We start from the raw sequence: 14,010 nt of genomic DNA on the forward strand, positions 1-14,010 counted from the left end.
ACTAGTCAGACCCTTGTGATAAAGAACTAGTGCAACTAAATAAAAACTTTTCCTATTTTAGGTAAACAACATAAAGTTGTACTTGTTTTATGTCTCTGTGTGTGCGTCAGACTCTTGCCGATTTTAGAGGCTGAAGCAAAAGGACTCAAAGCTGTAACTATTGCTTCAGGGCTCAAGTACTGAATTAAAAGAAACATAATAAATACACTAAACATTAATAAGTTAAAAAGAAATCCTTTCAGCAGTACCAGTGTGTACTGTAGAGCGTACAGTTACTGTAGAAACGTGTAGTTTTGCTTTTATTGTTAAAATATTATATAAAAACATGAAACCCTCGTCTTAGAGGTGTAAGGAGACGTGTACATCTTTCCTGGTGGATGTACTATACGTATATATTTTGACGTAATTATTTACTGTGAAATTGTAAATGTACAACAGGGATCTCTCACACGGAACTGTGTGATCAGCAGATCTGACCTGTAAACACTATTTCATCAACGGCATCCACGGGACGTTCTAGTGAGGTTCTAGTGAGAGCCGCTGCCGTGTTGCTGCTGATCTGGAGCGATGCTGATCCTTTTCATGTTGAGCTCCGCAGCAAATGCTCTTGCCTTCTGGTAGAAGAAGAGCGAGCGCTCCCGGTCGGCGAGGAAGTTGTGGTAGATGGTGGCGAGGCGCGTGCACAGCAGCAGCTGGGACCTCTTGTTGCCCAGATCCATGGCTGCAGCCAGAGCTAAGTGGTAGTAGCCTGCGGCATCGAACGGATCCTGTGGAGAAGACAGTGTCTTCGAGTTTCACATCCATCCATTCAGGAATTGGAGCCGCTATGCTAGTTCATAACTTTAGATTTGTAGCATTTGTGTATGTTGTAAGAAACACTTATTTAACAATAACTTATATATGACACAAAGCTGATTTTGCTATGACTGGCTTCCTCCAGAAACATCCATCTCCTCCTCTCTGACCTTCAGGTTGTAGAATATAATGTCTCCCAGTGTCTGGTAGACCCTGACGTAGTACAGGGTTTCCTCGTCGAACTCCAGGGGTGAAGGGCAGAGGGTCAGGGTCTTCAGGTAGTAGTGTTCAGCCAGTTCATGCTGCTCCAGACTGTGGTAGAGAGCGCCCAGGCGGTGGTAGGCCACGCGCTCGTTCAGCTGCTCGCCTGCACGCAAAAACCAGTCACAAGGAGGCTGAGGAGCACGGGCTGAAGACTGAAGGGAGCAGCAACGCGTTAGTCCTACCCAGACTTGTACTGATGTCTAGCGCCGTCTGAGCGAACTCAACCGCGTCTCCATACAGCTTGAGTTGAAGCATCACCTCGGCCAGTTTATTACACAGCCTCAGCCTGGTGCGAACACAGCGGCTCTTCACCGCGATGGGCAGAGCGCGGTCCTGACGGGCCACAGTGAACACACAATCAGGCCAAATGCTGCAAACACCCACCTAATACTGTGTAAAGCTGCCCTGAGCCGTAGAGGGTTAGCCGCGGGTCCTTAAAGCCCAGCTCACAGAGGTCACGACCTTTAGAGAGGACCCAGGTGGCGCCCAACCAGCCAAAAAACAGAATTCTTCATTCATATTTCCAGTTTCTAAACTATACAGTATATTCACTTGCTTCTTATTACAGAGTCTCCCACCACTAACAGGTGCCCTGATGAGAAGATCAGGCCTGACTCTGTGTAAACCTGACAAACATGTACCAGCGTTAAATGAGATGTACTTTACCAAGGCGTCTAGTGCCACATGTGCTTGTGAACTAGTCGGTGACTGGCTGAAGTTACCCTGTAAAAGGTGACGGCCTTGTCTCTTTCCAGCGAGCTGTTGAAAAATATGTCCCCCGCTGCTTCCAGGAGCTTCAGCGTGAAGCCAGTGTCTCCTGTGCTGAGTGCGACGTCCTGGGCTACCTGGCGTTGGGGAGGCGAGACGGTTACACGGTTACAGTGGGAGAAATAAGTCGAGGGACTGCAAACGCTGTAACGAACGCGCTAAAAGCTTCGTCCACAACCTGAACGTACAGGTCCACCAGTTCAGTCTGGCCCAGCAGCTGGTAGATGCTCCCGGCCTTCAGCCACCCGTAGGCCTCCTTCTCTCTGCGGCCCAGGTCGATGAAGATGGCCAGGCTGCTCTTGGTGTAGTCCAGCGCCGCCCGGTAGGCCCTGCGACCACCAAACACTCAGATGACGATTCCCGCCGTTACTGAGCCCCGCTGACGACAGGATCGCACCTTTCTGTGCCCAGAGTGAGGTAGAGCCGGCTGATGGCTTCCAGCGCGTCCGCCTCCTCGGCTCGGTCTCCGGACTGCCTCAGCAGCTGGATCTGGTGCCGGCTGTAGATGATGCACTGGCCCTGGTCCGCACTCTCCAACGAGTACAGCTCGCACAGTTTTCTGGTAGCGGCGAGCTGGCCTGGCAGTGGTTGGCGGTTTGTCAACGATAGAAGAGAAAATATTAGACTTTAAAATGCACCTGACACCCTCTGGGACGATTATGGGATGGGACGCTGGCCTCACAGTCCAACAGGTTGGCGTTGACAGCCAGCAACAGAGCCCACTCATAGCATCCTTTCCCATGATGCATCTGCCTCTGCTTCAGGTAGAGCTGCCCCAGCTCTAGCAGCACTGCGATGAAGTTGGCTGCGTGAGCCTCTCCGTCCAGCTCAGAGAACAGCCGCACGGCCTCCGTCAGGTGTCTGCGCGCGAGCTCCCGAGCGCCGGCCTTCAGACACAGAAGCCCTGCGCGAAGCCGGACAACACGCGCGTCAGAAAGGTGGACGTCGTCCGCTCGCGCACGCATACCACAGCATCTCACCCAGATTAGCCAGAGCTACGGCACAGTTGGGCAGGTCCTCCAACTCCTGGCAGATGTCGACGGCAGCCTGGTAGCTCTCCGCCGCCCCCTGCAGGTCGCCCAGGCATCCAAGGGCCACGCCGCGCATGTTGAGGACCACGCCTTCGCCGGCAGCAAACACCGGTAAAGCCAGGTTCATGCACTAAGCTCACAAGCTGTGTTCAGTCACTCACCTTCCTGCGGAGCGGTGCAGTGCTCCGGCATGGCTGATAAGACCAAGTCCAGGACGTCCAGAGCGGCGCGGGGCTGGCTGTTGTGGACGTGCAGCCACGCCAGCCAGATGAGGGCGCTGTTCCTCTCCGCCGCGGAGACGGAGGCCCGCCGGGGGCTGCTGCTGACGAGAGCGCGCATGAGGCTGATAGCGCGGCCGACCAGCCTATGCTTGTCGAAGACGCGGCACAGGCAAACGGTGAGCTGGTGATTCAACGCGTCGTACGGGCTCCCTCTCTGCTCCCGGACCTCGGTGAAGCCGAGGGCCCGGCGTAGGAACGGGGCCAGCTGGGGCGGGACGGTCGCGTCCCGTTCCGACAGTCCCGTCAGTCTGCCGACGGCGTCCAGCGCCAGCGCCGCGCCGGTCAGACAGTCGCTGAGCGCGGCGGACGGCAGCGCGGACGCCTTCCGGGCCGAACCGACGCTGAGGTGGGGGAGGCAGAGTTGGCTGTAGAGCCTCCCCAGAGCCAGGTACCCATGGCTGAGAGAGACGCTCCACGGCGACGGACGTGCAGCGTGAAGAACGAGCAACCGCTCAAGGTACGGGACCGCCTGAGCCCAGTCGGCACAAGCCCAGCAGCGCTTGGCCAGCAGGTAACAGGCCCGGGCCTCCGCCATCTTGTTCCGACACAGAACGGCCTTCTTGAGGATGTATTTCAGGACAGAGCTGTCCTCCGCGCTCGCTAAGCAGCCTGGGATCCCCAGCAGCAGGGCGGCGAGCCGCTCGGCCACCGCAAAGAAATTCTCGGTGTATTTCTGCAGGAGGTAGATGGCCGCCAGGTTGGAGTAGATGCCGGCCAGCAGGCCGAGGTCGGCGAAGCCCTCGCGCGGAACGCCGAGGGCCTCCTCGAAGTAGACCCGGGCCTGGCTGAACTTGGACCGGCCCGCGCACAGCCTGCCCAGCAGGAAGCACAGGCGCGTCTGCGGCCACAGCAGGCGCTTCTTCCGGGCCGTTTCCCTGGCAACGCCCAGAAAGGCAATGAGCTCGTCCTCTCCGGAGTGGCCGCAGAAGGTGGACGAAGCGAGCAGGTCGCCGCTCAGCCTGTACAAAGCGCCGAATTCGACTTTGTGGTCTCGCCCCTCCAAGAAGCAGAGGAGGGGGAGGATGTGGTCAGCGGTGCTTCCTTCTGCCGCTGGGTGAACTGGGAAGCGGGGAGGAGCCGGGTCTTGGGCCACACTGGACTGAGGCTGCTTCAGAGCGTGGGTGAGGTCGGCGGCAGAGTCTGGTGACAGGTTGTTTCCTTGGTGGAGGATCCTCTGGATGTTTCTCATCAACTCAGCATGTTGAGTATCAGCTTCACTTGATGAGATAACTGCAGAGAAATGATTAAGAGGATGAGACAATGTTACGACAAAGAGACAAAGTTTCACGCGGAAGATGTGATATTAAAGCACAAACACTTACATGGTTTCTTTTCTTGATGACTGGAGCCTTGACAACTGATAGTATCTGCCAACAACAACACATCTAACTATCCATTAACTCCCCAAAAGCAAAGCTTATGGTTCTAGGCACAGATTTTTTGCTTGTTGCCATGTGAGGATAGAGATATGGATCAATCGTTCCTCAAACCTCACTGCAGATTTAGTGCAGACGTTCATTATATCTACAGCCCGAATAATAATAGCTACATAATGAGACAACCACCTGCATAACAATCATCACGCTCAGCAGCTTTGCGTGGAGATAATTACAGTAGGAACACTTCTCCACCTGCTCAGTGAGCTCTGATTTTCTTTCTTACCCAGTTTATAGTTATGACCAGTATCATTTTGAGATTTCTTCTTTAATAGGGCAATGGTTTCTGCTATGACGCTATCCTCTTGCACGCTGAAGAACGTCCCGTCCTCGTCATCCAAAAAGATATCTGCTGAGCTGAGGCGAGGGCAGACACGCTGAATGAAGCTATTAACTGGATGCCAACAAGAATGACAAAAACGTCGGCGACGCACTCACTCGTGAGCATCAGCGGAGGGTTTCACGAGACTGGTCCTGACCAGACCCACTTCCCCCGTCGTCGTCTTCTTCCCAGTGAACCAGTCGAAACAAGACACCAGGAGCCCCAAGATGAGGATGGGGTCACCTGGTGCCAAGCTCAGCTCATCGGGGCCCCCGGCGTCATACTCTGCTGTGGCCACACAGGTTCCTCTGGCTGGATGGACGAAGACATAATATCACACATGAGCACAATGTGGGCTGTAATATGCATGGATTGGCTCATAAATGATATGTGGGGGCCAGGATGTGCTTTTAGGTCTGATCAAACGCACCAAACTGCAGAGGAAAGTCACAGGCCGCCTTCCCATCACCAACTAAGATGCTCTCTTCACAGGACCTGAGGCACCACCTGTGAGCAGACGTGAGCGTGTGAATACAATCGCTGGGGCGATTCCCACCTTCTGCTCCTCCGGCTGTGACTCACTGGTGGAAGGGAACGACCGGCTCCAGGGCGGGTTTGGGCGCGGTGCCCCGGGCTCCGTCTGCCAGGCACAGGACGGTCCAGCAGGAGCCCAAGAAGGGGGGCTCAAACTGGGCCAGGTCTCCCTGCTCCAGGTAGAGGTCTCCTCCAGATGTTGAGCTGTCAAACATCTGGTTGGCGCTACATCTGGCAAACAGTGAGCCTACAGCGGCAGAGCATCACTAACGCAACCGCCTCTCAGCTTGGACACCAAAATGTATCAGGCAAAAACATTTCCTGCTCCTCGACAGATGCTGCACCGTCGTCCTACCTTCCTGCATTAGGAGGCCTTTGTAGATGAGGCTGAGTGTTTCGTCCTGAACAGAGACGTCAATAGCCACGTCCTGCTCCAGAGAAGTGAGCCACAGCTTGTTATCGAACAGCAAATACTCCAAGCAGCGTCCCAGCAAACCTGAGGGCAGAGTCAGTGCAATGAGGCGTGTGTTTAGAGCGTTTGACACCGTGTCTGACTTACGAACCGTACCCATTGTGTAATATGTGCTGAACTTCCACATCTCCTCAAATGTGTGGAAGGTCACGAAAATAACCTTTTCTTCACTGTTAATGGAGACAACGTGAGCAGACAACTCCTACAGGTGAAAGACAAAAGATTTAAATGCACTCATCTGCTTTAGTTTGTACAGAACATGTCTTTAATTCACTTTATCTTCATATCACAAATAGCACCAGACAAATGTGTGTGTGTGTGTGTGTGTGTGTGTGCGCGTGAGTGAGTGTGTGTGTGTGTGTGTGCGTGTGTGTGTGCGCGTGAGTGAGTGTGTGTGCGTGCGTGCGTGTGTGCGCGTGTGTGTGCGCGTGTGTGCGTGTGTTGTCGTCTGTACCGTGAACAGAGCGTTGACCTCCGAACTATCAACCTGCAGAATGCGCAGTTTCCCCCTCAACATTTCCTTTGACTCCTCGTCTGCAGGAAGGCGCTCGGGACCCCTGACCACATCCAGCTGCACTGGCAGAACTGAGCAGTGGACACTCACTTACTCACAGTTTAGCTAGAGGCTAAGTTTACGGTACAGCACTAAATTGTAACATGTGTCGTCAGGATTGGAATCTCTGTCAGCTTGACTGTCACTTCAACAACAGGACACACGTCAGAAAGACACAGGTTTGCAGCCCATATTAACTATGTGAATAAATACAACATTTAAAGCGTTGAATATATCAGCACATGATGTGTTTGTTTGTTCTCCTGTCTAATTGCTTTATACAGTAGCAGAGCTCAGAGTTTAGCAGATGAGCAGTTCCAGGAGACCTTCTGTTTTGTTAATATTTGCAGAATGAGACCTTATGATAGATTAATGAGTGACTTCACAGGTTCAAGGTGTAAACTGCATTTAATACGCTCACATGATGCTGATCATATGACTCACTCACTACAACGATGAAATATTTGAATTTGGACATATTTCCTGTTATAAAGTGTCAAAAGGTTCTGTACTCAGGGTCAAACATCCAGTGTTGACATCATGCTGTGATGTCGCCTGTTGGCAGTAGCTTCACCGCTGAACACAGTTCTCTGTCTAATCCCTTAGTCAAATTAAAAGGTGTCAACAAACGAACCAAGGTACCTGTGGGAAATCTTTCGTCGCCTGTCGACAGAGTTCTCCTCAGACCGTCCGGGTCTCTGGACAAACCGTGCACTGGTGCAAACAGTAGAAACCTTCAGTTGCAAATACTTGAAAAAGCCTATAAATGCTTCATCAAATGTCTGGATGCAGCTCAGGATCAACACAATGGCGTGTTAAATAAAGTGTAATATTATAAGCAGCAGAGTCATCGTGAATTTGAAACTGATCATAGTCCTCCTATCAAACAATAGTTTTAACATTGATCCTACATGTCTGGGTTGAGTGCAAGCAATTACTTATCTCATTAGAATAAAAGTAAACTCAGCCTACACATGGCGCTGCTGGACCTCTCCGCCCCCTCCTCACTGCTGACGGTCCTCCGGTACCTGCTCCCGGTGTGTCGGTGCGACCTGGCCGACATGTCCGCTACATGTCCACTACAGCGTGGAGTGCAACAAGCTGTCTGCTGCTCTCAGTGCAGGAGTCCGCAGAGTCAAGCCGGCCACGATCATCGTCCGGGGGAGTCTTTTCAAAATAAATGTCATGTTGACAAGTCGCCTAACGAGTGGTTTGTAGAGGACGGGAATCGAAAATTGTTAGAACGATAAAATACGATATTTCCTGGAAATATCATAAATTGGTTGCTTATGGTTACGCATTATCGTACTTATATAAAGCACAAATGTTTCATGAATCACAAAAGGGAAAAACAAAACCTTTAGCAAACCAGACATTTAAAAAGTGAAACGATTAAAAGCAAACTAAAACACAGACTAAAGCCACTGTGTGGAGTTTGAATTAATATCATACATTTAAATATCGTTTTTAGTAAAACTACTATTAGACCTGCAGTTCTCTACGTCAAACCTGGATGTTACATTATTTTGAAGGTCAGCTCACCTGATTTTCTGTCACGCTCAGGTGCTTGTCTTGATTTATGTCACTAACGTGTAAACCTTCATTAGTACAAAGATATTGAATTTACTGTACGTCTACTGATCCTATTCTGTAGAAAGTTATGTTGTTTTTTATTATTTCATGTTGAAATTTGAATATGAGGCTACAACAACAAGGCCTTTAAATTGGTAATCACTTGCTAAACAAATAAAACTCCCTGCAGGGGCTGCAGTGAGGCCAGAGTTCAGCAGGACTTACATTGTAAATACAAGCAGGGAAATATTTCGTTATCCTCTTTGTTAGTGAGTAAGTTTTGGTTCACTAACCCAGAGTGCGTGTTTTTCTTCAAACATCCCAGGAACAGACTCAGCATTTCCTCTTGTCCTGTCAGCGCAGAGCTGCTCTAAAGTTGGATCATCACTTAGGAATTTATAACAGCAGACAAACAATCACAGGAAAGCAATCACAAGCCCTCACCTCTAACACTATTTACACATTCTGTAATGTGTCCAAATGAAGAACATATTAAAAGTGGTTTTACTACACTGCAGTTTTCAGGTGATTTACTGCTGTAAAGTATGACAGTCTGTGAACTGTCATACACGCATGGTGGGAGTAAAAGTATGATTCCTGCTCAGTTCACTGTAACAGGCTTCGTTATTTTTCTCAGACTTCAAAAAGGCAAACTCTGAATGGTTCAGATGTTCAGATGTCTGTAGGTCCACTGTAGTAAGATGCATTGTCATGCTGTCATCAGTTCACGGTTAGGTTGGGATCTTTGTATTTAGTTAGATTCAATATAATTGTTTAGTTACAATTAAAGATATGAATTAAATAAAAATGAAACTTAGGTTCCAAAATACAGACAGGTTTTATTTTACATAGTATTACAGCATATGGGTCCAAATAGCAGCAGTGGTGGTTGTTGTCTGCGGAGCTGTGTCCTTTTCACAAATGTTCAGGCCATGCCATGGATTATTTGTCAAACAGCTAAAAAATATATAAACAAATATTCAGTCAATGTGTAATTTGTCAAAGAAAAGTGATAAATTACATTTACAGAACATGAGTAGAAACATGAAGTCTACTGCAGTGTGTGGTTGCGAACACGAGGGGGCGCAGAAAACATTGATGTCATCTCTACCGACGTCAGTTCTTTTCTTTCAAAGCAAAAGTCCAACCAACCTGCGTTCATGGTACCATTTAACGTGGCAGCGATTTTGTTTTGAAGGCCGTCTCATGCTACTTCCGGCGGTCCTCCTGCCAGAGCTGCCCCCTCTCCCTCAGCATCACCTAAACATTAGCCTGCTGACTAGCACCTAGCATTAGCCGAAGTCTCCGCACACCAATCGAAACTATCTATGAGTCGCAAAAGAAACTACAGTTTCTCTGAGACGAGCCTGTCTCCCGAGCTGCACGGCGCCTTCATGGAGCCGCCCGGTTCAGCGAGCCGAGCCGACGGCGACTTCCTGGAGCTGGAGCCCGACGAGGAGCTGCTGTGCACGGTCAGCGACATCACCGAGCACCTCGGCAGGAACATAACCGTGGTCCTGGAAACGGCGCTGTCGGAGATCCGCAAAATGGTCAGCATCCGAATCCGAGTGCTGAAGATGGAGCTGCGCGAGAAGGCGGAGGAAATCGAAGCGCTCAAGGGGAGACTGGACGCTGCCCAGCGAGACGGCAAGGAGCCGTACCCCGGCGGCGCGGCCACGGAGGCGTCCGCGGAGGCTGCCTACAAGAAGCCCGACCTGGGCTCCGGAGGCAAGCACAACAACGCAGACCCGCGGAGAGCGAAGGCGCTGCTGCCCGGCGTGAAGAAGGAGAACATAGACGCGATATGTGACTATCTGATGAAAGACAAGAACTCCAGAGGCTGCGCCGATCTGGACGGAACCCCGAGCGGCGACAGGGACGCTCGCCCAGAGCAGGACCCGCACTCCATGACCCTGTGGCCGGATAGCGGGATGGCTGGCCCCGGTCCGGGGCACGGAGAGTCCGAGTCCGCCACGGATGACATATTTAGTATCCTCCCGTCTGGCAGCAAACGGATGTACGACTACGAATGGATAACGCCGATGGAGTACTCCTCCGAGCTGAAGGGTAAGAACACACGCCCTCCTCCAGGCTTTAGATGGTGCAGAGAGCCGCTCCCTCACTCTGGGCTTCGGGTTAACTACAGACCCTGAAGGCTCCGCAGGAGAGAGTTCTGATGACGTCACAGCGTGCCGGCAGAGAGCAGGGTGCGTGCGTGCGCGCGCGCGTCCCAGTCTCCAAACAAACGTCATGTAAACAAGTGGGAGTAGCACAGCTGTTGGTGCTTGGTTCAGGCTCAGCTTTCAGGATCAGGGAGGGAACAGCTCTTTGCCCAGAACCGTCCCCTAAACAGGTGTCTTAGTTACTTTGGGCTCTTTTTTGTCTTGTCATTGGTTCAACAGACAACACCTGTATTGAATGAATTCCTCTCAGTTGCATTTTTATGAAAATGTCTTCTCCCGCAGTCATGAAGGAGCCCGAGGGCGAGAACTCGTCAACCGGCGAGGTCGACGACGCCAACGAACGCGAGTCGTCGAGGAGGGACGAGGACGTGCTGGACCACAACGAGGTTCAACTCTCGCACGTCCAGCCGGATTTCTCCATGGACGCCCAGAGCTCCCCAGGGGAAGGAGGGAGCCCGTTTGAGGGCAGCACAGACAGGCCTGAGGCAGGTGCGTGGAGATGGAGACAATGGAAAAAATGATGCCAGCTAATGCCGGCATCGCCTGTTGAAAAGCCTTGGTCAGCACAATTCCAGTTTACACACAACAGTTAACTCAAGGTTTGGCACCTTTTAGATTGACCCACATATTTTCCATCAGCCAAAAGATACATGTTTGACGTCACTATCCGTCAGAGTGTTTTAATTCATAACCATTTTTATCACTCTTATTTACCGTTCAAAGGAATTCATAATCCTTAAGGTGCACAGTTTTCCACACACACATGTGTTTTAGGTCACATTTCCTCTTAAGCCTTCCAGCAGCGCTGCAGCGGATTGTCAGTACATAGCAATGATTTAAACAGAAGACTATGAACTTCAAAGGCTCACTTCCAGTCAAATCTCTCTCCTTTGATATAATATTCTGTAAAAAAAAAAGCCCGTTCTCCAGACAGTGTGGCCCTCCAGAGCTCTAATAATGTAGAGATGTGATGATGGTTTGAGCCCATTAGAAGCAAGTCATCTTCGCACAGTGTGTGCTTGTGGAAAGTTTACATGAGACGTCTGAACCAAAGCGAAAAACGCTCGATGCAGCGGTATTACGTCCTAGAAAGCATAGAAACAAACAGGGCAACAAGCCATCAGCGGACGCTGATGTCAAATTTCAAAACTGTACAGAATAGAGTTTAGGGAGCGTCTGAGCCAATAAGTTCATCTCAGTGTTACACATTAATATTAGTTCGTTAAACCAGTATCATTAAGCGTTTGTCTGACACATCACGATCATCTAAAGTTTGCTAGACGATTTATAATATACAGCGTGAAGGACATGGAGGAAGGAGGGTTTTGAAGAATGTGTAACAGCTTAAGTGAGGGATCATTCCATGCCTCCATTTTCAGATTTGCGTTTCTTTGCTGTGATGGCGTGTAACACGCCCAGATGGTGGGACACACACACACACACACACACACACACACACACACACACACACACACACACACACACACACACACACACACACACACACACACACACACACACACACACACACACACACACCTGCACCCAGATGACAGCTCACGTCAGAGCTGAGGACTCTGATCCTTTCGCTCCTGTCGAGAAGCCGTTGAAATGAGCTGTTTGTTTGCGAATGGAACATTCTTCGCGTCTTCGCCTTCTTCCTTGGCTGGGGCTCCAGTGCAGACAGACGAAGAGGACAGAGGTTCAGTTCACCGACAAGCTCTTCCCTGGTTTTGTAACGTTGAGAATGTAACAAATGCAGCCGTTTTTTTTTTCTTTTCTGTTTCATAGAGCGTGTGATCAACTTTGATAAAGTTTCCCACACAACTTTAGATTTTATCTTGTTTTTGCTGATCAGTTCTTCACGTTACTGCATTAATGTATTTGCCCTGTGATGTGTGTAAACACTCTCCTGTAGCCATAACTCTGCAGGGTTTGCCCTAATGTGTGTTTGTGCTTTCAGGCCAGCAGTTCTCCAGTCACCCCTACATCTGCTCACTGTGTGGGACTTTCTGCCCGGACTCTTTGTTCCTGGAGGAACACATCAAAGTGATCCACTCAGATTCCGCCGGTGCCCAGGCTCTCCAGGCCCTGCAGTCCACCTCCTCGGCGGCAGCCTCGGCGGGGGACAGCAGCAGCGACTCCAGGAGGGGTGTAGACGGGCAGGGCGACGACAGCACGGGACCAGGAGGGCGGCCTCTGAAAAAGGAGATTAAGATCGAGGGGGGGTATGAGTGTGGGGAGTGCGGCCGCCATTTTAACTACCTGGGCAACCTGCGGCAGCACCAGCGCATCCACACTGGAGAGAAGCCCTTCATGTGTCCGGAGTGCGGCGAGAGGTTCCGCCACGCAGCCCGGCTAAAGAGCCACAGACTGGTGCACAGCGGCGCCCAGAGCCCCTTTCCCTGTCCCCAGTGTGGCAAGGGCTTCTCGGTGCTGTCTGGACTCAAGAGACACCAGCGGGTGCACACCGGCGAGAGCCCGTACGCCTGTCCGCAGTGCGGCCGGCGCTTCAAGGAGCTGGGGAACCTGTACACCCACCAGAGGATCCACAGCGGGGCCACGCCCTACTGCTGCCAGCAGTGTGGACGCAGCTTCCGCCATCTGGGCACCTACAAGAGCCACCGCTGCACCCCGGCCCAGTAACCGGCCCGGCGCCGCCTGCACGCGGGAGGGGGGCGAGACACGGTGTTGACTGTGAGATGCGCGTCTTCATTCTGTGCAATGGATGTCACTTTTGGAAGTGCTGTTCTTTCCGAGATGTTGTCCAAGCGTTGCTGTTCTTTCACGTTTCTCCTCAGGCGTCGTTAGTCCTTATGTTTTTATTCCAGGTCAGGCAACAACAGTGCGACGAGCCAATTACCAGTTTGTTACAGTGGTCACATTGGCTAATACTCATCGTGTGACTGGAAAAGGTGCAGTGTAGTGATTTAAGCTATCCAACTACATGAAGGGAGCTGGAATTGCTTGATTTTTTTGTATGAAAGGCTCGTTTGTACGTGGCTGGCAGTCAAGGACCTCAGCCCTGCGCTCACACCTCAGAGATAACCAGGGACTAGATGAGTGATTCCCCAGATATTTGTCTGGGTCTGTTAAACAACAAAAAGAAACACAGCCAACAAAATGCAGCAGTGCTGCCTTTGACTTTGTTGCCTTTGTAGTCTGATTTCCACTTTGATCTGCAGTCTCTGATTCAACCTGCTTCCACTGGATCTGGTAACCGTGCACCAGCACTCCCATGTGGGCGGCTTGTGTAACTGCAGCGTGACTATCTTCCAGCCTGGCTGAGTATCTTACATCACGGTAGTGTTGGCTGTATGTGTAGAGAATAAAGCTGAACTCAGCCGGTGTTATCTAATGTTGCAGAAAATATATTGTTTATTTTATATGTTTGCCTGTATGATGACAATAAATTATACGACGATTGAAGAAACATCCTTGAAAGAAAATAACATCCCTTTTATCTTATGGGTTTATTCATTTGACTAAAATTACCCAGTTTACTCAAGCGTGTCTTTAAAATGAGTGTCTACGTTTGTCCCTTTGTGGACGGCTACAAACAAGAAAATAACGTCTCCAAACCTGTGGTAGTGAAATGCTAACCATTGACAATCTGCTTTTTAAATAAACAGTTGTCTTAAAATTGTGCGAGTCTTTTTCTTATGCGACTATTGTAAATGAAAATCAAAAACACCAAATTAAAATAGTGACTCAAACAATCATGAGATTCAATATTTTAGCTTAAAGATCCACCATCAGACTCCTCCCAAGAAATCCACAAGAAGAGCAGCAATAATAA

The 14,010-nt window shown here is 50.4% G+C and overlaps 2 protein-coding genes and 1 long non-coding RNA gene across 5 annotated transcripts; 1 reads left to right on the top strand and 2 right to left on the bottom strand.

The window, feature by feature from the left end:
* Positions 1–282: 282 nt before the first annotated feature.
* Positions 283–7,639, bottom strand: LOC114849000 (SH3 domain and tetratricopeptide repeat-containing protein 1). 3 transcript variants are annotated; one of them, XM_029139989.3, is made up of 19 exons: positions 7,429–7,635; positions 7,099–7,170; positions 6,358–6,488; positions 6,000–6,105; positions 5,787–5,927; positions 5,480–5,678; positions 5,328–5,404; positions 5,014–5,209; positions 4,802–4,932; positions 4,462–4,506; positions 3,020–4,369; positions 2,808–2,948; positions 2,510–2,731; positions 2,225–2,405; positions 2,006–2,156; positions 1,782–1,904; positions 1,242–1,392; positions 966–1,162; positions 283–767 (listed from the first exon to the last, which is right to left on the bottom strand). In XM_029139989.3, the coding sequence occupies exons 1-19, from the start codon at positions 7,517–7,519 to the stop codon at positions 528–530; spliced, it is 3,945 nt and encodes a 1,314-aa protein (XP_028995822.1). In that variant the 5' UTR covers positions 7,520–7,635; the 3' UTR covers positions 283–527. The 3 variants fall into 3 exon arrangements, with proteins under 3 accessions (XP_028995822.1, XP_028995835.1, XP_028995845.1); XM_029140002.3 differs by lacking the exon at positions 6,358–6,488 and having other exon boundaries at positions 7,429–7,493; XM_029140012.3 differs by lacking the exons at positions 283–767; positions 966–1,162; positions 1,242–1,392 and having other exon boundaries at positions 1,781–1,904; positions 2,016–2,156; positions 7,429–7,639.
* A 1,208-nt stretch (positions 7,640–8,847) lies between these two features.
* LOC129603637 (uncharacterized) lies at positions 8,848–9,314 on the bottom strand. The gene is made up of 2 exons (XR_008693725.1): positions 9,181–9,314; positions 8,848–8,985 (listed from the first exon to the last, which is right to left on the bottom strand). It is a non-coding gene; the product is annotated as an uncharacterized LOC129603637 (long non-coding RNA).
* Positions 9,205–13,854, top strand: znf16l (zinc finger protein 16 like). Its single transcript, XM_029140530.3, has 3 exons — positions 9,205–10,095; positions 10,494–10,700; positions 12,175–13,854. Exons 1-3 carry the CDS (start codon positions 9,357–9,359, stop codon positions 12,855–12,857), a joined length of 1,629 nt encoding a protein of 542 aa, XP_028996363.1. The 5' UTR covers positions 9,205–9,356; the 3' UTR covers positions 12,858–13,854.
* Positions 13,855–14,010: the final 156 nt, after the last annotated feature.

The sequence above is a fragment of the Betta splendens genome, chromosome 2, assembly GCF_900634795.4.
Source record: "Betta splendens chromosome 2, fBetSpl5.4, whole genome shotgun sequence".
In the NCBI taxonomy this organism is placed as follows: domain Eukaryota; kingdom Metazoa; phylum Chordata; class Actinopteri; order Anabantiformes; family Osphronemidae; genus Betta; species Betta splendens.